The sequence below is a fragment of the Leptinotarsa decemlineata genome, unplaced genomic scaffold (genome assembly GCF_025532065.1).
Source record: "Leptinotarsa decemlineata unplaced genomic scaffold, Ldec_3_MD MMD2_P_RNA_scaffold_2, whole genome shotgun sequence".
In the NCBI taxonomy this organism is placed as follows: Eukaryota; Metazoa; Arthropoda; class Insecta; order Coleoptera; family Chrysomelidae; genus Leptinotarsa; species Leptinotarsa decemlineata.
This window is the reverse complement of record NW_027412529.1, coordinates 14,775,232-14,797,834: the sequence shown is the minus strand read 5'-3', so window position 1 is coordinate 14,797,834 and position 22,603 is coordinate 14,775,232. Positions and strand designations below refer to the sequence as shown.

General features: G+C 34.1%; 1 protein-coding gene across 2 annotated transcripts in view; it reads right to left on the bottom strand.

The window, feature by feature from the left end:
- LOC141486329 (juvenile hormone esterase-like) overlaps positions 1–22,603 on the bottom strand; it is a 55,283-nt gene that overhangs the window by 15,615 nt on the left and 17,065 nt on the right. The window contains exons 1-2 of one of the 2 annotated variants that reach the window (XM_074184077.1): positions 9,650–9,902; positions 3,264–3,404 (exon numbers count right to left, since the gene is read on the bottom strand). In XM_074184077.1, the coding sequence (XP_074040178.1) occupies positions 3,264–3,329 (66 nt within the window). In that variant the 5' untranslated portion in view covers positions 3,330–3,404; positions 9,650–9,902. Of the gene's footprint in view, positions 1–3,263; positions 3,405–9,649; positions 9,903–22,603 lie in introns of those variants that run through there. The other variant, XM_074184074.1, reaches the window with a different exon arrangement.

Sequence of the window (22,603 nt, the reverse complement as noted above, 5' to 3'; positions counted from 1 at the left end):
TTGTAAAATGAACACTCGTGATACTTCTGTTGACCTACCCCATGTAATTATATTACAGCTGATAGCCGTGTAGGCAAGAGGGTAATACATGTTAATCGAGTGGTTTCTATGAAAGTTCGATTTGAGACTAGTAAAAGCATAATAAAGTTCATTCAGTTTTTTATATATGTTATTAACTTGGTTGTTGAAGGTTAATTTGTAATGCAGCTCCATACCAGGGAATTTTGTGCTTTCTGACGCTAAGATATCAGTGTGGCCAAAGTTGAACTTCCTGTTGTTGAAGTGTTTTTGAAGACTACTGAATTGGATAAGGACCATTTTTCCATATTATTAATGAGGTGATTTATCTCATACCATTGAGTGAAGTTCTTCACTACTAATTGAATATCATTCGTCAAGTAAAATGTATCGTTAGCAGCTAATATAATTGTTGAATCATCTGCATACATGAAGACCTGTCCTTTGTTAATGTGGAGAGGTAGGTCATTGATATATACTAAAAACAGCAAAGGACCCAATACTCCACCTTGAGGAGTCCCAAAGTAATATTTTTTCCTCTGAAAGTTCTTTATTGACCTCAACTATTAGGGTTCTACCGGTCATGTATAATAAAACGAAAGATTATATGGGATCTCGAATGCCCATTGCTTCTAATTTTATCTTCAAGAAGTGTGGATTAATGGTGTCAAAGGCGCGGGTGAGGTCAAGGAAAAGTCCTACTACATATTTATTTTTATCGATATTTTCATAGATATACTGAATCATATCTGTTGATGGGGTCTCATTAGAATGGTTGGGTTAGAAACCGTGCTGACAAGGGGTTAGGATTTTTCTATACTCTAGGTAATTTATCAATTGATTGTACACAGCTGTTTCTATAACTTTTGAAAAGCAGTTGAGTATACATATTATTCTATAGTTTTCTATACAATACGTGCCTCTTTTTTTAAACACTGGGATATTTTTTGTGCTTTTTAATTTTTTTGGAAAGCAACCTTGTGTAACTGATAGGTTCAGAATTGTGGCCAATTCACTTACGATTCCTTCGACACAGTCTTTCAGTAGTAAAGCTGGAATCTCATCGATCCCTGCAGAGTATTTCTTTTTTAGATATCACACTCAATGATAATACCAATCGCTGATAGATTTGAAGAACATGCTTTGTGGAGAGCTTATCTCATTTTTGGTACAATAATTTTGCGGGCGATTAGAGTGGGTTTATTTTTCTTTTCACTGAGGTTGAAAAATTATCTCCAAACAGATTTGCAACTTCCTGTTCGTCGGAATTTTTTTCCCGTTATAATTCAAAATTATGTTTTCCTTTTCGTTCTTATTGGTACCTTTTTTCATTTTTACCAGATTCCACAAGGTCTTTGATTTGTTATTAGAATTGTTCATTAGGTTAGAGTGATATATTTTTTTTCAGACGATATTTTTATATTGAGTTCCCTTTTCATTTGCTTATACTTTTCATTCAAACAGCAGTCACTGGCTCTTTTCCTCAGCCAATTCATATCTTTTAAGTTTTCAAGTTCTCTATGCAATTCTCTAGAAAATGGAATTTTTCCTTTTGATGTATTTTTTTCTAATTTAATTTCTTGCATTGGGAAAGCTATATCAAAACACTAGTTAAAGTGAGATAAAAAGTTATCTAATACGATTTCAACATTACTATCTTGCAATATCTTTGTTTTGGGAGTTTGAGTGGAATTTTCGTGTTACAATATTTGTTTTAATATGTTGTTTCAATTAATTTTTGTTTGTTATGGACCAACTCATGATTTGGGCAGAGTGGTCGGATATTCCTAAGCCAAAGATTTTACAGGATGAGTTTTCTATGTTACTTATTACGTAATCAAGCCCACTGACGATCAAGTGGTTTCCATATCTAGCTGTACGTGTTGGTTCATTATAGAGTAAATTCATATTGAACATTTCAAATAGATCAAAAATTTGTTTTTTATAGTAGCTATTTCCCATAAAATCTATTGAAATCCCCACAGATGACACAGTTTGCATACCTACTTATCTGATACATTGTTTGAGATGTGATTTAGGTTATCAAGGAATGACTGTGGATCTGCATCATTAGATGAGCTTCGATAGAATGTGACAATGCACAATTCTTTGTTCACTTCTATGGAAGAACACTCGAAATTAAGTTCTATATTTACCAAATACCATAGGTTCGTACAATGTTTGAGAAACTGTTATTTGTTGTTATTCGAAAATAAATTAGCGTTTCCAATGTTATTACGTTGTTCGTTGTCTGTTGGAGATTCAACTTTTTTTATATCAATTGTTTAAAATCAATTTTTCCCTCGAGAATAACAGGGGAGTTGATTTTTTGCTACAAAATGTGATAGAAGTAAGTATAAAAAATGATGACTTTTCTAAAGAGAAAAACGTATGTAGATAACGTCTTCTAGAAGTGAGATCGAATTTCTATTATTGAAAATCGCAAATAATACCAGTTTACATCCAAATATCGACATTAATTTAAAAATCATTCAGAAAAACAAAAAATAATATTCTACACCGTGTATTTCAAATACGAGAACCTTGCCAAAATATGCGCACATAAACTTTTTGTTTCGAACATACTTGAGGAACCGTCCTGTGAAATATTGGACATGCATTAAAAAACACTGCGTAAGTATGGTTAAAAACAATTTCATACTGCAGGTCTGATGGTAGACGGTTGGTTAGAGTGAGGGTTCGTTCTACTAATTCAATTCAACTGCTATGCTGACGTTGGTTCGATCCCAACTGTGGTACTATCGATGTTCACTACATATAAGATACAGATAAAATGCAGATAGATACAGATATAATTAATTCCTAACTCATAGGTTTAGGTTAAGTGAAGGTAAGTCCAAAGTGCACCGCAACCCGCAAGAATTTATTGTGGCTCATACTTATTCACACTCGATCAAATAAACCCAGCTTCTCAACAAAGCCGATTAGTTCGTATGGTGGGAGGTCTTTCAGGTCAGATGGTAAGAGTACGACTCTGCTGAACTCTTAAGACCTGATTCGGCCCCCAGCGGGGCAAACACAAAGTATGTGCTCTGCTATTTCATCATCTTCCACACAGGTTTCGTCGAGCAACGTTTGGCACTTCATTCAACTCGATGATTGACAAGCTATTGGCCAAACTTTCGATGCAATACCCTCGACCAAATCAGAAATTCACTAATTTTCACCTTATGTCATATTGAAATTCAATAATAAGTTTTAGTGTCTGTTAAGTTTCAACGTACCGTTCTCGTGAATACATTGAGATGCAAACAATGTTCCGATCCCTTTACAGCTTTAGTATTCAACATATCTTTCTGGGCACAAGAATCTCCGATTTTAGTAGCATCTCTTACGCCGTCCCATTCTTCAACAGGTTGAGGAGCCTGAAAACATTATAAATAATATTAAGTAGAGCAGTGGCGTAACTTTAGCATTGAAGGCTTGTGCCACATTCATTGGATGTGGGCCAAAAAAAAATCGTCACATTGTAATTTAATTTCATTATATCGATGAGACAGGTACCCAACAATAATATTGTGTTCATTTCAGTTAAATATGTAACTTTCGAAAGCATCACGGAAAAAAAAGATTTGTTGAATGAAATAAAATTCACTTCATTCAAAGAAATAAAAGTGTCATATATGCACGACAAAATATTTTGTTGATGCAAGTAAAAAGAATTCTTGACTCCTAACTATTTCTTCAAGCATATGTTCATTGTATCAAACAAATATTTTATTGAAACAATTGCATCCATTAGTTATTTCAATTCAAAGAAGAATTGAATTCAAGTAATATTTTGTCTAATTGATAGCGAGAATGATTTAGAGTACTTCGAATATTCTATTGAACAAACAAAATTTAAAGATGGGTGAAATAGTGGATCTGATTGAAATAATCAAATGTATTTTCTATTTGAATAAAAGATATGTTGAAGAAACATAACATATCTGCAGGATGATGAAGAACCTTGCTTGTTTTGATAATGGGAAAATTTCCACTAAAGTAATGATTTTGTTGAACAAATAATGAATAGTAGTTGAACGAACAATGTTTATACCTCATTGTGAGTATCTTTCTAATAGAGTAAAGCATTTCGAAAGTTCAAAATAAATATGAATAATGATGTACCAAATGAAATAAAGTTAGAAATCAAAATCCTTCCCTCAGTTCTACTGAAAATTACTCTTCTCTTCTCCAAAACTTCAATATGTTTTTTAAGTTTGTAGATAAAAAGCATTACGTATAGTTTTAGTATATTGAGAAAATTACTTTTCAGCAGAATCAGAAATACAGAGTCAGTGATTGAATTTACATGAATCTACAATCAAAATAGATCAAGTTATTGAATAATTGTGACAATATATTATAGTTTGTTCAACAACGCGATTTCTCAATACATCAAATACACTTTTTATCATTTTCTCAACTGTATTATTGATCTACTTACGTATCACGATTTTTTAATCAGCTGCTGATGGGAGTCTTGCGAATAATATTTCATATTCAATACTGATTATGTAAATGCCATGGAAAATTGTTCAACGTGAGAATGAGCAAAATATAAATAAAAATCGAGAAATTTCAGTACCAAATTTATTCAAACAATCAATAAATTATAATAGACTTTTATAAATATTTAAATGAAAATATAAAATTTTCACAAATGGTTAATTCTAATATGAAACATTAACATATTTTATTATTTATTATTATTATTGGTGATATCTACTAAAAAACAATTAGAGTTGATTTCGAAACCTTTCACTGAAGTAATGATCTAAAATGAAAGAGAACAGAGATTAGTGATAGTCTACATTTTCGCAATAATACTATTGGAACAATTTCTATTAACAAGCTTAGATATGATCCCATAGAAATATAAAAATATAATATTTTTTTTGTACACATCCAATTTAACAAAAGGAGATACCCTTATTTTTTGATAATAGGAAAAAAACAATGACTTACTTCATCACAGAAAAATTTGATTAAAAATATGACTATGATGACAAAATTTACCTAGGTCTTCAATCGTAACTTTCAGGCCTTCAAATTTATTAAATTTAAGAATTCTAGCATTCAATTACTTAGGTATAGACCTGAATAATAATGAGTATCTACAGCAAATCGCAAAAATATATAGTTATTTGAGAAAACTGAATATGTTTTTAATTGTAATGGTATTTATTATTAAAGTTATGAATGAAAGACATACCTCCGTTATATATGACTCTTAATTTATTCCATCAATTGCTTCCTTGATTGAATATATTTCTTTTGCCAATTGGGGGAGTCATTTCTTTCATTTCTTCATCAGTGAGCCTTTAAGCTATGTCTAAGGTTACATCATTTTCTGTCTGAAAAGTATGTGTTTTAAGTATATTATTAGGAGATAAATAATATATGTATTTTTTTACCTTTAAAAGTGCCAATTAGGTCATTTAATCCCAAGTTATTAAGAAATTCCTCAATGTCTAAAAATAAAAGAGATTATATTGCAATTATATCCAATACATACTATTCATAATTATTTCAAAATATGGAATGAAAGAAAGTATATTATCAACATACCTGTGAAAACACTGAAAAACTTCAATCCACGTATAATCAAAAAGAAACTGTAAACCTCTTCGTCATTTCTTTGAAAAACACAAAACACATTGTTAATTCTTTTTCCATTCGTGATTAGTTAACGGTTCTTGCGAAAATGCAAATGGTGCCGACCGGCACTCTATTCCTTAGAAGTATTTCAACTATATCATTTCTTGAAAAGGAAACAATTCAATTTTTCAAACCAATAAATAATAAAAATATTGAAATGAAATTATCCATAATCTTGAAATTATTTCCAAAATTTGTTAAAGGTATTGAAATGTATTGTTGAAGTGAAAATAAATATTCAGTTGATTCAATTATATATTAGTGTCAAAACAGCACCCCATAGTGTTAATCTGAATTGGAAAGTTTTCATTCAACAGACGTACTTTTGATTTGATGGAATTATATTGTTTGACTCAACCGAATTATTTTAAGAACTCAATAAATGTTATTCTTGAAATGATTCACAATTCATTTGACCTCTTGAATTGAAATATTAGAGAAATTAAAATGAGAATTTCATTTTGTCTCCGCAAAATTATCATTAAATCAATACAATACACACGTCGTTTGGAATGAATGATATTTAATCAAAGTGATGAAATAAATTAGACTAAATAAATTTCTTTGAAGTAACAAATCTTTTTTTCCGTGTAGGTATCACATATTTATAAAGAAATAATAGTTCAATATTAACAATATATTTATTAATAAAATAACCAAATTACGTAGCATGTTTTAGTCCATAAATAGGTTATTATTAATTTTAGTTTCCAAAATGATCTTTCAGTACTAGCTGTAGTCACAGGTATTGTAACAGATAACACACATACTTCAGAAAAGCTGTATGACATGAAATGATTCTTCAGCAAGTTCTTCAATACATGTTAACTTTTCTATTTCATCTCTGAAGATGGACCAAAAACTGATAATTTTCTTGGGAAATGATTCAGACATGTCTTCTTTTAATAATGATATTTCGTCTTTTGATGATTTTTGATAGGGCTCTTTGTTTCGAAGATATGGAGCAGAAAAGAATTTCGACAATTACAACTTATGTTTCTTAATCTACAAGAACTGTTGAAAATGACTACCCTCCGCTCGGATGCAAGAATCCAATCGTCTGCTCATCGACTCGCAAACTCTTTCAAAAACACCAGGATCACTTGCGAGACATACTATTCAAATTGAATGTCTGCAGCCGTTTGTAGTAATCGGATTGTTGTTGATAGGTGCCAACGGAATTGTTAGATTTTTCATTACTTTGTAGGTCCAGTTGATAATTTTAAAATTACCAAAATTGTTATTTTCGAAATTCTTTTTCGCCCCGTATCTTCAAAACAAAGCGCCCCATCAAAAATCATCCAAGGACAAAATATCCTTAAAATAGTCCAAGGAATAATCCCTTAATTTTTGCCGTATGTTTAAAGAACACCCTGTATAGAAAGATTATGACCTGTAATAACACATAGGGTAGGTTCCCACAGTAACGCGGGTAAAACAGCGGGGAACAGCTAGTATAGTATAAACGGGTAGGTACCTATTGATTGACTGACACATTTACATTAACGTACAGTCGAAGCTACTGAACCTAAAAATCTTGAAATATGCAGGTAGGTTATTTGTATAGCATCAAGAAAGGGAATCAGGAATTTCTACTCCCAAGGGGGGAAATACGGGTTTGAAGATTGTATTGAATTTCGTCAGTTTTGAAGTTGAAAACCTGAAGTTTTGGGTTAATTAAAAATATTGTAAATATTTGTTTAAATTTTTCTGTCACGAAACTTAATGTGACAAACCACATTCTACGCGAGCAAAGCCGCCGGCAACAACTAGTATACACATATAAATCTTCCCCTTGAATCACTCCATCTATTAAATCCGTTCCATAGTTTCAAAGATGTAAGCATACATAGGGACAGACAACGGAAAGCGACTTTGTTGTAGTGATGTCTACCTAGGGTGTTATCAGTCTTGTATGCTATGCTGATGTTCTGTTTAGTTACTAGTTGTACATTTCCACAGCCCATAAGCTCATGCTCAAATTTGAAATATTTGCAATAATGATTTTTGGACCTGAAAGCAATAGGGAGCCCACCAAATCCTTATCTCAAGTAAGTATTGAGAAATGAATACTTCCTTCCGTGAACGAGATCAAAAATTTACTCGGACCTATTGCCAATCGAACCTAGAGTACCACAGGGCTCCGTTTTGGGACATCTGTTGTTCATGGCTTCTTCTTCCACATATCTTATATATAAAAATGGATGTTTGTTGGTTGGTTGGTAAGTGATAAACTTCTACATCGCTCACCCGATCGTGATGAAACTTGACATATATAAGTAATTTTTCATAGAGAAGGTTTTTAGGCTATCAATTTTTCACTAAATGGCGCTGTAGAACAATTTTTTGAATGCACTGTTCTATAACGTTGCGCACGCCTAAGTTCGTTAATTCTAATTGTGTCAAAACATTGGAACAACAGCGATACAGCAACATAGTACTAATTAGTACAACTACCAAATAAAAATGGATGTTTGTTGGTTGGTAAGTGATAAACTTCTACATCGCTCAACCGATCGTGATGAAACTTGACATTTATGAGTAATTTTTCAGAGAGAAGGTTTTTAGGTTATCAATTTTTCTGCAACTCGCCACTAGATGGCGCTGTAGAACAATTTTTTTGAAAGCACTGTTCTATAACGCTGCGCACGCATAAGTGCGTTGATTCCGATTCTGTCAAAACATTGGAACAGCAGCGATACAGCAACATAGTACTAATTAGTACTACAACTACCAAATTCTACGCGGACAAAGTCGCGGGCAACAACTAGTTACCATATAAATGCGTAATCTATGCCGATGATACAACTTTCTTGTTTACTAACCAAAACTGTGAGAACTTGCTCGCCACAATGAAAACTGTGGTAAATCAGGCTAAGAAATGGTTCAACCTTTTGAAATTGAATAAAGATATAACTGAAACTATCACATTTTCTACAAATAATAATTTAGCAAAAGGTGAGACTGTCAAACTACTAGGCATCACCCTAGACGATACTCTGGTCTACTCTCTGGTCATACCATATCGAAGAATTAGGCTCAAAACTTTCCAAGTATCTATTTCTACGCAAGCAATCGGAGAATTTTGTCAACTTGAACACTCTTCTATCAGCATACTATGCTTTTTTTCATTCCCATGTTAGCTACGGAACTTTACTTTGGGGAAATTGCCCCAATGCTGAGAAGATATTCTTACTACAAAAGCGAACTATTAGAATAATTTCAAATGCTGCTTTCAGAAATATCTGCCGGTTTCTTTTCTAAAAACTAAACATAATGACGGTACCCTGCATCTTTATCTATCAGTCTTTACTGGAAATTCATAACAACAAAAACGACCGTTTGACCAATTCACAGGTTCATGAACATAACGCTAGAGGTCTCTTAGACCACGCAGGCTGAAACTACATAAATCCTTGTTAATATGTCAATGTTAATATTTATAATATATTGCCACTCACTGTTAAAGATCTACCTATATAGGTACATAGTTTCAAGAGGTTTACCAAAAATTTCTTGACACATTGTTTTTATAGTGTCAACAAGTACCTGGCCAGACCAACTCACATGTTTGAATTTAAATCATTTCAATTGTGCCCTTCAATTACCACATATTTTTTCAATTTCAATTACCGTATTATTTACATCATGTTTTTATCTCTCCTATTCATTTGCGTCACCACTGGTGATAGTTGTGTTTTTTTTTATTCCTTTTGTAACCTATTTGAAATGTTTGTTGGTTGTTCATATGTTTGTATGGTTAGAACTTTATTGTTTTTACTTGCTACAAGTATATTTTTTACATAACGTGGTTAAATAAACTATCTATCTATCAACATGTCAGCTATCTGAATTAAATTTATTATAACGTTCTTAGGTAACTGTTTCCTAATTGAGATCCACTAATTACTAAGGTAAAACTCAATTATGTCAAAAATGTCTTACTGTGACAGTATTTATATACCTGTTTCAAGACCGGATACTTCTCGTTTGGTATCCGGAAATAAGACCATATACATCAGGCATGCAAAAATCAAACTGGTTAAGCGCACACTACAGACTTTTTATCGGCCGATAGTTTAGTTGAATGCTTATTATTATAGAATCGTAATGTGAGTCCGCACATCTGAGCGATTCCAGTTGGTCGACTGAATAATCAGAAACAAGTTGGATAGTCCAACTTTGTAATTCTGATTCAATTACAAAGTTGGACTACTATCCACCGAGTTCTAATCAGACTATGTGTTTATGAGAGTGCGCAGACTCACCAACTAAACAGTCGGTGCCTGCAGACTCCCCACTCTACATTCCATTGTTGATATCTGATATCAAATATTACCTAGTACCTTATTTATCTTTGAATATATCATTTGCGTTTTCATTGCATTTTTTGTTTCATAATTATGTCGAATATTGCCTAGTGTTCAGTAGAAAATATAATTGCGGAAGTTGAAAAGCGACCTGCATTATATAATAAAGCATTAAAAGAATATTCCGATGTTAATATTGAAAAGAAACTATTGGATGAGGTTTGTGCAATTGTTGTTCCTGCTTAGGGTGAAATGGATGCTGAAGACAGTAGAAAACAAGCTTTCCTCGATAACATTCTTCAATACTTTCAATACAACGCGTCAAAATATTATATACATCAACAACTGTTCAGACTTTTCAGTTGGTGGTCTGCGCACCCGCACCGAACCGAACAGTTTTGTTTGTGGAATTGGCCGCGGTGGTAGTGCGTCCGACTCACGATCGGAAGGTCGTGTGTTCGATTCCCGCCTCGACCAGATATTTTTCTCGAGAGAATTTATCTGGTTGAAGCTGGAATGATTCTGCAACCGTGTTAGGAATCACACGTTAAAAGGTAAGACCTCGTTAGTCCTTAGCTCGCACAAGTTTCTCAACTTCTGAGAGTTGTCGTTCGTATGGGGGCGGCAGCTGATTAACGGAAAAACAGATTTTTTTTTTCAAACAGTGTGCCCCCACCCAACCCAACCAGACTAAACTATCGGCCGATAAAAAGTCTGTAGTGCCCTAAGGGCAAGCGCACACTACAGACACGCACACGCACTTTTTATCAGCCGATAGTTTTAATAGTTTAGTCTGGTTGGATTGGGTGGGGGCACATTACTCAAACAAAACTGTTCGGTTCGGTGCGGGTGCGCAAACCACCAACTGAAAAGTCTGTATATAATATTTTGACGCGTTTTATTGAAAGTATTGAAAAATGTTATCGAGGAAAGCTGTTATTGCAATTATCATTGCACGAAGAAGAAATATGAAGAAAACAAGCAAAAGATACCGTGAATGGTGGGTGCACCCTATTTTAAGTGATAGATTAGTTCAAGGAATGTTCTACACGCTCCATCCTAAGCTGCTGGAATATGTTCTTCGCTTGATATATAATGAGCATAACCAGCTTCAATCAACTTGTTAGACTAGTCGGACCATTAATTATGAAGCAAGATACGAATTTAAGACGCACAATACCTGTGCGCTCAACTTTCTACTGAACATTCGGCAATATTCAACATAATTATGAAAAAAATGTAATGAAAACGCAAATATATTCGAAGATAAAGTAGGTACTAGATAATATTTGATATCAGATATCAACAATGGAATGTAGGGTGGGGAGTCTGCAGGCACCGACTGTTTAGTTGGTGAGTCTGCGCACTCTCATAAACACACAGTCTGATTAGAACTCGGCCGATAGTTGTCCAACTTTGTAATTGAATCAGAATTGGAAAGCCTATCCAACTAGTTTTTCATCATTCAGTCTTACGACTAGAATCGCTTAGATGTGCGGACTTATATTACGATTCTATAATAATAAGCATCCAACTAAACTATCGGCCGATAGAAAGTCTGTAGCGTGCGCTTGGACTAAATAAAAGTTGAGAAACTCAGAACTTTGTTTGCACTTACTCACTAACATCCGCATAATCTTCACAACTAATCAGCCTGATTATTATCTACAAAAGCTCAAAATATTTTCGTCAGATAATATTTTTACCACACGAAATAGTTCAGGTTCAGACATCCCCAAACATAAATCTTTTATCTTAACTGGATACGTCTCGTATAATGCACTCAAATATTATAATCAACTACCCTGTGAGATAAGTCTCGTCCGTCCTCGCCCTTGGCTATACCAAATAGGAATTTTCACTCGGGATTACTCTTTTTTTTAACATTCAATGTATCTTATTTTTAGGAGCCTGTTATTATATTATTACTTTTTGTTTATTCGATCGTTTTCTATGTTGTTTTTGCAATTATTGTTAATTTTAGGTTGAGTTGAGCCTTGGCTGTGATATTCCGCGTTTTCACCTATATATATATATATATATATATATATATATATATATATATATATATATATATATATATATATACATATACATATATATATATATATATATATATATATATATATATACTGTTAATAACAATTGCAATTTTTTACCTGCACCAAAATCCTTCAAAAACATTTTTCTAGAGGTGATTCCGAATCGAATATGCTATCGCTCATATTTTTAGGACCTTTATCTCTATTTTTCATGTTATTGAACTTGTTGATTAGACTATATTATATCATTACGAACATAACAAATTGCAATTACAATGTTTTCTGAGTAGTAGGTACTCTAGTCAACGTTGCCACAATTCAGCCAATTGTACATCTCTCACCGTTAACGAAATCACCTTGCATATATTCGAATTTGAATATATTTGAATTTGAATTATAAAATAAGATTATCATTCGATAAGCAATCTGGAAGCACGCCTATGAACACTTACCTTGAACCTGAGTTCTTCCAATGGCGGTTTTGCGTACGGAATCCCAAGAAAAGTAAAATGAGGTTCACCATCCAAATTAGTACCCAAGAAACCTTTAACCTTTCCTTCGGAAATATTGACAACTGGCGACTCCATTATTCAATCAACAAACCGATGCAGCAATGCCACAAGTTCTTCATAAGAACGATATCAAACAGTGGTGACTTCAGTACTATCGTTATTCTTGTGCTCGGGGATGTAAATATATTTTATTGAGGGTGGTTCTCGGAGTGTATACACGGCCGACAATGCGGTGTTCAAATATATAGCTGCCTCTTAGAAAATGAGTATTGAAATCAGATTGTTAAAGAAAGCGCAAATCATTTTTCAAACTTGGTCGCTCTGCTGAAGCAAATATCCTATTCTGTTTTTATCAGCAAACTTTCATTAGCTTCACTTGTATGTATGTTTGTTTGTATGTAACTCTCCTTTTCATTTCATATTTATTCCCGTTTGAATGCTCGGGATCTGTATTTCACGTAGGTAACCTCCTTAATATAATTCGAACTCACTTTACATGTATTTCTTTATTTGAAAAAAGTGTTTTTTGAATATTTCGACACGCTTTCATTAGCTTCACCTATATATATTTATGTATAATTGTTTGCTTGTTTGTTTGTTTGTAACTCTCCTTTTCGTTTCATATTTTTCCCGTTTGAATGCTCGGGATCTGTATTTGACAAACTTATCGACTTTATTGCTTGATCTTTTCGCGTGCAGATGGCACTGTACGTAACCTCCTTGATATATTTCGAACTTACTTTACATGTATTCCTTCATTTGAAAAAAGTATTTTCTTTTATTAACACGCTCGCTGCCTTATTTGTAACCCTCCTTTGTGCGCCTGCTGCTGCCTTGGGCTTGGTAGCTGATTTTCAGGCTCCCTCTCCGGAATCGGAAATTATCAATGGTCATTTTTTTTCTGATCAATTTCAATCTAAAGTTTAGATAAAATAAATATAGTTTGAAAAGAAGAAAAAACACGCTTTTGTATCATACGAAACTAAAAAATGAAAAATAAATATAGTTTAAAGAACATCGAACTAAAAAGTTGAAAATTATTTTTTAAATAAACTTAAAACAATAACGAACGAAAAATACTAGTATTACTGCCAAAAAAGCGTGAGCGCCTTGTGCCATATTTTTTGTATATCATGAACTATATTTATTCTAGTAGTTCGGGGGTAACTAATACATTCACTTATTTTTTGAATCAATAGTTTTTTTACGATTTGGTGTTGAATTGACTTATCTAGAATCAATTGTATCCATACTGATGCAATAATGATTGAAATTTTCATTTTTGATATGAGTAAATGCCTGAAAATCAAAATGAGTACTATTTCAAAGTTTTCAAATTCAGTTTGAAAATTACAATATGTAAAAAAACAAATTTGTTTTCTTCTATACAGATTCAGTAGATATTGACTACAGTTCTCTAATTATACTCAAATACCCAGCTACATTTTGCATAATATCATTTTTTGATTATTCGGTTTCATTCAACTCCTGTTTGTTTCAGTCAAATTTAGTAATTGATCTGATATTTGGTATACACATTTAGTTTTGATGACAATACAATTTAATGAATTTTGTATCATTGTGAATCCAAGATGGTTGCAGTTATAAAATGGCCGAATACAATTAACTCAATATGGGTAATGACAAGGCCTTACTAGTACTATAGTTATGCACTATGAAAAAGATGCAAATCCAATATAATCTATACATAAAACTTTGTCAACCCAGAATTGGAATACAAGCATGGATCTCCCACCCAAATCAAGATTTGGTATCGTGTCGAGGACTGTGTGGCGTTAGGGTGGCTGAAAATGATACATTGGTCGTTAGCGATACACCACACAAGTTAGGGTAAAAAGTTTTACGAATAAAAACCAACCTTCAGCAAACTATCACTTCGTTTATATCTCTGAATCCTTATTTTTTTTATAAGGTACGTTTTTACGAATAATGCATTTTTCGATAAAATACTTATCTTTTGAATAAATTGACAGGGTTATATTTTTAGGAATGATTAATTTTTGGTAAATAAAGTTTTTGGTTTTCCACTAAAGTTAGACATTTTAGGATAAACAATAAATCTGGCAACAGTGTCAACTCACCCCTCGCGCATGCAGAGACAATAGTTTCACTGTTTCACAGTTGGTTAGTTGCCAGTCTTCTATAACGACGGTAACAATTATGAGTCAGAAGAAAGACAACAGTGCATGCATTGCACATTTTGTACAATTTATAATATAGTTTGTTGAAAGTACTTGGGCATTCATAAGTACGAGTGAATAAATAAGTACAGTCCTCATTGATAGCGGGTTCAAACCCTAACATTTGTCCATAATGATACAAAAAAATGTGGGAATTTTTCGAAAAAAGATAGGAAGCAATCAATTTCAAAAATTAACTCTATACAAAGATGTGTAGATCATACAAGGAAATAACTTTCAGACACAAACTGGAAGATAAAGCCCTCTCGAAACAGCAGTGGCGTTCCGTAGTGGGGGCAGGAGGTGCGTCCCGCCCCGTGCGGCACCTTTTAGGAGGCGCAGAATTTCACAGTAAACAATAAAATATATTTTATAAATATTTGAACCATTTCATATTTTAACGCAACTAAAAATTCAGACCGATTGAAAAGAGCACGGAATTTTTCATTACTTATACTGTGACGTATTCGGGGAATCCCCTTTCTTTGAATGATATTTTGTAGCATTTGGTAACACCGTCTATAGTGACTTGCAGGGATTTCCCATATTTCATTTTGTGTTTGGATTGTTTATAACATATCATCAGTGAGACTGACTTCTATTACATATTTATTAAGTTCAATATTGTTTATTACGTCCCTTTAAGAAAGTACGTGATGATTCGACAATTCAAAGAAAGTTCTATTCGTGGATCTTCAGTTGTTTAGTTCACACTGTTTCGGTACTATGATTTTTGTGCAAATGAGTAAGTGTAGTGGTTAAAAAATTATTAGATTAGAACTTAGTGAAAATTTTAATTTTCCGCTACGTGTACCTACATTCAACTGTGTGAGTATTAAATATTTTCTTTATGTAATTGAATATTGGAATATTTGCTATGTTGTTCAAGCTTTAATTTATTAAAATAAATCCGGCAATATACGAGTTTTACACTCGCATACCCAGGGTTCCGAACAAATATTTGAGCAATTTCAAAAAAAGTGTACCCTTGGTTTTTGCCTTGTCTTTCGACTTTGTTAATTTATTTCTTGGGTATTGAATTACTTCAAGCTGAATATAATTAATTTATGTGAAAATATACTATTTCAAATACATTTATAAATTATCGTTATGATGTTACCTGTCCCCTTCCCAACTAGGGTTAGAAAAACTATGATTTCAAAAAAAATAGTGTATTGGGAATGGTTCATAAATACAATTGAATTCGTAAAAGTCGAGTTTATCAATTAGAAGTATCAATATTATTATTTTATATTAAAAATAAATAGAAATTAAAATCGTAAATTGAAAATTAAATTTCAGCCCACATTCCGTTTTGTGACCGCTGTTTTTTGCAAAAAATTTTCTAATCATAGGAAGAATTCGGCACGAAATGGGAAACCAACATATCGTCTTCATTGGGAGACGGTACTCTGTTTTTAATGTGAAACTAATTAGTGACCACCGCGGACGTTTTGTTGAAGTGTACTGGGTTTCAATTTTTTTGCTTATGTATGTGACCAAATTTTACCATTGGAAATTGGCTATTTCATTTGGCTATCGATAGCTAATTTTTAAATAATTTAAAACTACAAGAAAGGAGCAATATGGGACCTCCGTTTGTTACTTATTTTACGATCACGAAAATATACTCTATTGCCTCTTATACTAGGATCAAAATTAAAAAAACACACACCTAAGAAATGAAAACCTAATTTCAGATCAGGGTACACTTTTTTTGAAATTGCTCAATTACGGTTTTCAGATTTTTGCCTATAGATAAACAAAAAATGTCTCCTAGGTTTTTTGCCCAAAATAAACCAGTTCGCAGCAAAAACTTATTTTAAGAACAACTACAGAGATACATCGTCATAAATGCGAAAATACGAAACTAATCTATCTAGTAGGTCGCTATTAGTGATAGTGACAATTTAATTGGTATGACGCTGTCAGTTTGTGAATTTTCGAAATTGAATTAATACTAATTGTTTGTTGTCGTTCTGTTCTTAATTCGTTACTTTAATAATTCACTTGTTATTAAACTGGCATTCACAAATGAGGAAATGGCTGATATGCATTACGTTTACGGTCTGTCGCAGGGGAATGGGTTAGAAGCTTCTAGAAGATATGCTGAAATGTATCCTCAACGGCAGCATCCTTCACATAGAATATTTGCTCGACTTCATCAACGATTACGAGAATATGGTTCTTTCGACAAAAGAACGAAGGATTGTGGTCGCTATCGAGAAGTACGAACACCACAGCTTGAGGAAGCAGTACTTAATTTGATTGAAGAACAACCTACTACCAGTACTAGAAAGATTGCTTTCCAGCTAAATATTGGTCATATGACGGTATTTCGAATTTTAAAGTAACAACTCTTATACCCTTACCATCTGCAACGAGTACAGGCACTGTTACCGCGAGACTTTCCGAAGCGTCTTGAATTTTGCAATTGGATGCTGGAAATGATTAGAAGAAATTGTGACTTTCTGAAGACGATAGAATTCACAGAGGAATGCAGTTTTTCTCGGGACAAGATTATTAATGTTCATAATTACCACATATGGGCTGATGAAAACCGTCACGCTATTGTCGAAACTAACCATCAAGAACAGTTTTCTCTTAACGTGTGGCTCGGAGTTATTAGGGATGATTTGATTGGGCCTCATTTCTATCTCCTCGATTAAATGGTGAAGCATACGTTCAATTTTTAAGAGAAGTGCATCCAGTACTGCTGGAGGAAGTTCCTTTGGGCATCAGAAGGGATATGTTTTTTATGCATGATGGAGCTCCCGTCCCTTTTAGTCAAGTAGCACGTCAGCATTTAACTCAAACATATGCAAATCAGTGGATAGGTCGAGGAGGACCACAGGAGGTCCGCTCGATCCCCGGATCTCAATCCTCTCGATTTCTCTATTTGGTGCCATTTACAGCATTTGGTTTATCGTACTTCTGTTCGCGATGTGCAGGACTTAAGAAATCGCATCATCGATACATGCAGGGAAATCAGAGAGACTCCAGGAATATTTTAGCGAATACGTGGATCAATGCGCCGACGTCTAGACGCATGCGTAATATCTGAAGGTAGACATATTGAACATTTACTATGATTTATACATGTTGTGTGTTTTGTTATTAATAAATTAGTTTTGTTTAGTACCCTTCAATCGTTTAATGTAGGTACTAACTACAAAATAACAATAAATCCAGTTCTCATTTATGACGATGTATCTCTATAGTTGTTCGTAAAATATTTTTGGCTGCGAACTGGTTTATTTTGGGCAAAAAACCCAAGAGGCATTTTTTGTTTACAATGAAACAAGCTATCGGAAATAAATTTTTAAACGGTAAACAAATAATAAGAGAAAAAGTTACATTGGAAATAAATTTTAGGGGTTGCGTTTTCCACCCCTTATAACCATGGGGTAAACCAAATAAATCACTGGCTGAGTGTCTTTCTGGTAGTACAAAACGTCAGGTTAATTTCAATATTGTAACTTTTTTAGTGCTTGTGAAGAAAATTGTTATACAAATTTTATGTACCCCCTTTAAGAGGCTGTATCTTAACAAGGGATACTCCAAAGAAGTTTGTTTATATGAAAGATCCTCTCTTTTTTTCGATGGAGAATCACTTCCTTAAATGGTTTACACTAATTCAGTTACACCCTGTATATTGCAAAATAATGGTAACTATTCTCGCCGAAAAATTTTCTAGAATTATATGGAATTATATTATAAGTATAGTATACATTAAATTGAAATCCCTAATTAAGAGGGCGGCAAAATTGTCTTCCGCCCCGGGCGGCCGGTGCTCGCGCTACGCCACTGCGAAACAGCTATTTCCATATAAACATTGAATTACAAGAAAGAAAATTACTTACGAAAAGATTACTTTCATATGAAGGCTTAATTATACGAAAAACACTTCTCTGTTCCATTTGTATTCCAAACATTCATAAAGAATCGAATCAGATATCATTCACAGAATTTCTACACAATTATTTGAAGAAGTATCCAATTGTTCGCCGTAAGACACTTGACTTATCGGCTCTTCAGTGGCAAATACGGATAACATTATAAGAGAAAACACTCAATTCGTACATAATATTACAAGTTTTTTTCACGGAATGGGTCGAATCCAGCCATGTCATCTATGACAGCACATAAATAACATTTGTTAGCTTATTTGATTGAATCCAAGCTAACGGAAACTTGTTTATTGTGTATTGTGTATTGATTTCACTCTTTACGGAAGAGAAATTGCTTAGAATTAGTCAATTTATCCACCCCGGGACTCATTTTCAATGTAACATTCTTCATTTCCAAGAAGGGGCTGGAACGAGCAACTCCCAGTATTGGATCAACTTCAGAGTAGAGGATAAATAGAATCTTGATCCAAATTTTCATGATTATCGGTGCTGTTTGGCAAAACTATACTGGAATCGGGCATTAACTAATTATCACTCATCACCTATTCTAGTGGAATCATCAGCCTCTTATGTTTATTCTGGTACTAACTTATACAAATGAATTACACATGAGGCAAAAAATATCTAAAATATACCTATTTACATGAATTGAATATTGAGGACTGATTAGCCAGGCTGTTTCCTTTAGTTTATCGCACTATTGATATCTCGGAAACGGTAATACCTACAAGGTCGGTTAAATTGGACGAAAGTTTCATAATAGGGAAAAGTAGAATAATATCTTTTCAGATCAAGAATATCAGTGGTTTTTTCGAAATATAACTTTGCCTGTTTCTTTCATTAGATTTCGTCAACTTTTTTTTTAATGTGGATCTCTAGTTTTTTCAATTCATTTTTGTAGCCACTGTAATAACATCTATGTATTCCAAATACGGGTCCGTATTAAAAAAAATCACTCATAATCATGCATACATAATGGAAACAACTGATCTGGTGCACACTGGAGCGATCGCGATACATAATCGATTATTATCGGAGTCGCGTCGGTAAGGGGGACACAGCTGCCAGGTCGCTTGAGGGAAAGAAAGGCGCAATTTCGGTCAACACGTTCATGTCGGGTCGGCAAGAAGTCGGTCCCCAAAACCAACTTCATTAAAACATGGTAACTATTTGAGCTCACTCTATAAAACTCTCTAAATTTCTTTTCATGTTGAGAGAGCTCACGGAAAACCTCTGCCGAACTGTGTTTAATATCAAACATTATATAGGTGTACCCAGTATTTTCTAGATTCCAGTTTCCTCTTCTGTATCTGTATCTGTAGAGTGAGTGTAGACCCACAGCACTTAGGCCACATGTGACCCATTGTACATCCTCCTGAGGAGTTCTCCTCCTAGGTCATCGTCCATCCTATCCTTTCCAGAAAGGTGGACAGGTCACTAGGAAACATCTCCTTTATTTTGGCAGGTGTAGGCCAAGACTCGCCGAACACACACTCTGTTTTGCAACCTTGAGATGTCTCACAATGGCCTCCGCGAAGGTTTTGGAAGGTGCAGCGATATTACTGTCGTTGCGCGGCTTCTTCAACCTTCTTGCACAAGTGAGGCAGCTTTCTTGCAGGGGCAGCCGATTCCTTGTCTTTATTCAAGGCGGAGCTCTTGGAGCCCGCCGCAGGAAGTGCCCTTGCTGTTGGAGATAGAGTGGGGGAGGAGGAGGGTGCACTTATAGTTGCTGCCACTACTGCCTCTTTCGCTCTGTTTCTCCTTTTGGTCTCGGCCTCGTGTTCCCACGAGTAGCAGGGGAAGAGTTGGTCACCTCTGGCAGAGCCCCATATTACCATAGGTATGCTGATTACAATGAGGTTTCGCCCAATTCCCCAAAGGGATCATTCGTAACCACATACCACTCTGCGGCCATTCAGCTGTCGGCAATGTTTACACCTTAGTTTGGGTAGGCTGGTCCACGGTGGTATGTTTTGTAAAGGCTTTTGGGGAGTTTCAGTTTCCCTAACCCTACTTATTTCTGCCAATGACCAGGAGTCCGGCGACCCCGTTCGTAAGGCCACATTGGCTTCCCGGACAGGGCCTCCAGTCCCCTGGCCGCCACCTATCCGCCATAACTGCTCCGTTGCTTATCTTATAGGATAGGCTATCGGATCGCTACAGTAAAAGATTGCTCATGTTGCATTGCTTATCGTATCGCTCCAGTAGGAACGGCACCTAATGAAAGCAATTCGCATTGCAAATTAGTACATATCAGATTATAACATTATATAAAACAATATTGAAATTTTCTCTGCCTTTTTTTATATCATTCGAAATGGAGGTAGCGTCAAAAAACGAAATATGACATCTAGTTTTTGGCGAATATTTCAAAAACAACCACTGATACTCTCGATCTGGAAATATGTTATTCTAGTCTCCCAATATAAGAAACTTTTGTCTACTTCAAACGATCTTGTAGGTCTTATCGTTTCCGAGATAGCAATAGTGAGATCCGCTAAAAAAACGGCCTGTATCCGATCTCATAAGCCTGTTTACCAGGTTTTACTAGAATTCAAACGCAATGGGTAAAACTGACCCTGTCATAAGAAATAGTTGAAGAGAACTAATAACAAGAACCTACTGCCGCATTGTTTTCTATAAATACATCAATACAGTGCCATCAAAAGCTTATTTTAGCTTGTTCAACATTAGTTTTTTGCCAGTAGGTAAATACATTAAACTGACATGAAAATATATCATAATTAGAAGATACTGAATGAAAGTTATTTTTTGATCAAATATAGTTTTTTACAATTTGAGAAAAAACATAAATTAAAATAGATAAGCTTAATACAAATTAAAAAAATGTAATGAAACTGGCCATTTGAAAAAACCATTGGGTGGCGTTCACAGTGAAGCGATATAAAATAGGGAATATATAGGATGTTTCAAATTTAGACGGCACCATTGCCAACTTGATGCTACGAATTCGGTTGAATAAGCTAACCAGTAGCGTTTTTAATGTTCTTTTTTGTCGAAAACAAAAAAAATTGACAGTCGCGTTTTCAAAATGTTTCATAAAATGATATTTTCTTCACCCTATATTTTATCATGCATTACGATTCGTAAATACACTCTCAACAACAAAGCTCAATCACCTTTCTTCCTCTAAAGTTGAAAATGAGCGACTTATGTGGAAATATTTATTTATTTCACTAGTACAAAGAATTTGTTTGTTTTGGCAAATAAAACCTCTTGATTGTTGAAACACCCAATTTTGGTACTTATGCGAATGACAATTTTTTTTACTAATAGCAAAAAGAAAAAACTGCGTAGGATTTGAACTCATGAAACCCGTGATTACCATGTCGTACCACCCACTTGACACCACTGAGCTATTTGGTAATATTTAACAAAACGATGATGTCCATCTAAAATCCATTCTGGTGGTGAAAACAATAAATCATTCCACATAAGTCGCTCATTATCAACTTAAGGAAGAAAGGAGATATGAGCTTTGTTGTTGAAAATGTTATTACGAAGCGAAATGCCTGATAAAATATAAGGTGTTCCATTTAAAAAAGTATAATTTTATGAAATAATTTGAAAAGGCGACTGTCAATTTTTTTGTTTTCGGCATCGAGAAGATCATTAAAAATGCTACTAGTTTGCCCATTCAATCGAATTCGCAGCATCAATAATAACAGAGTTGGCAATGGTGCCGACTTAATTTGGAACACCCTGTATATTGCTAGCGCTACATCGCAACGATATATCGCCAAGAAAGTTCGGGTTTTGTCAGTGGGAAATGAACTGACGTTACCTGAGTTACAAAATGTGGTGAAAACACAATTCTCGTACTTCTATTCGAAAAAATCGTAAGAAAGTAATTGGAGCGACCAGCAAGTGGGTACTTCGGAGACATGTCATTGGGATACGTTGTGCAATCACGCAACTGGA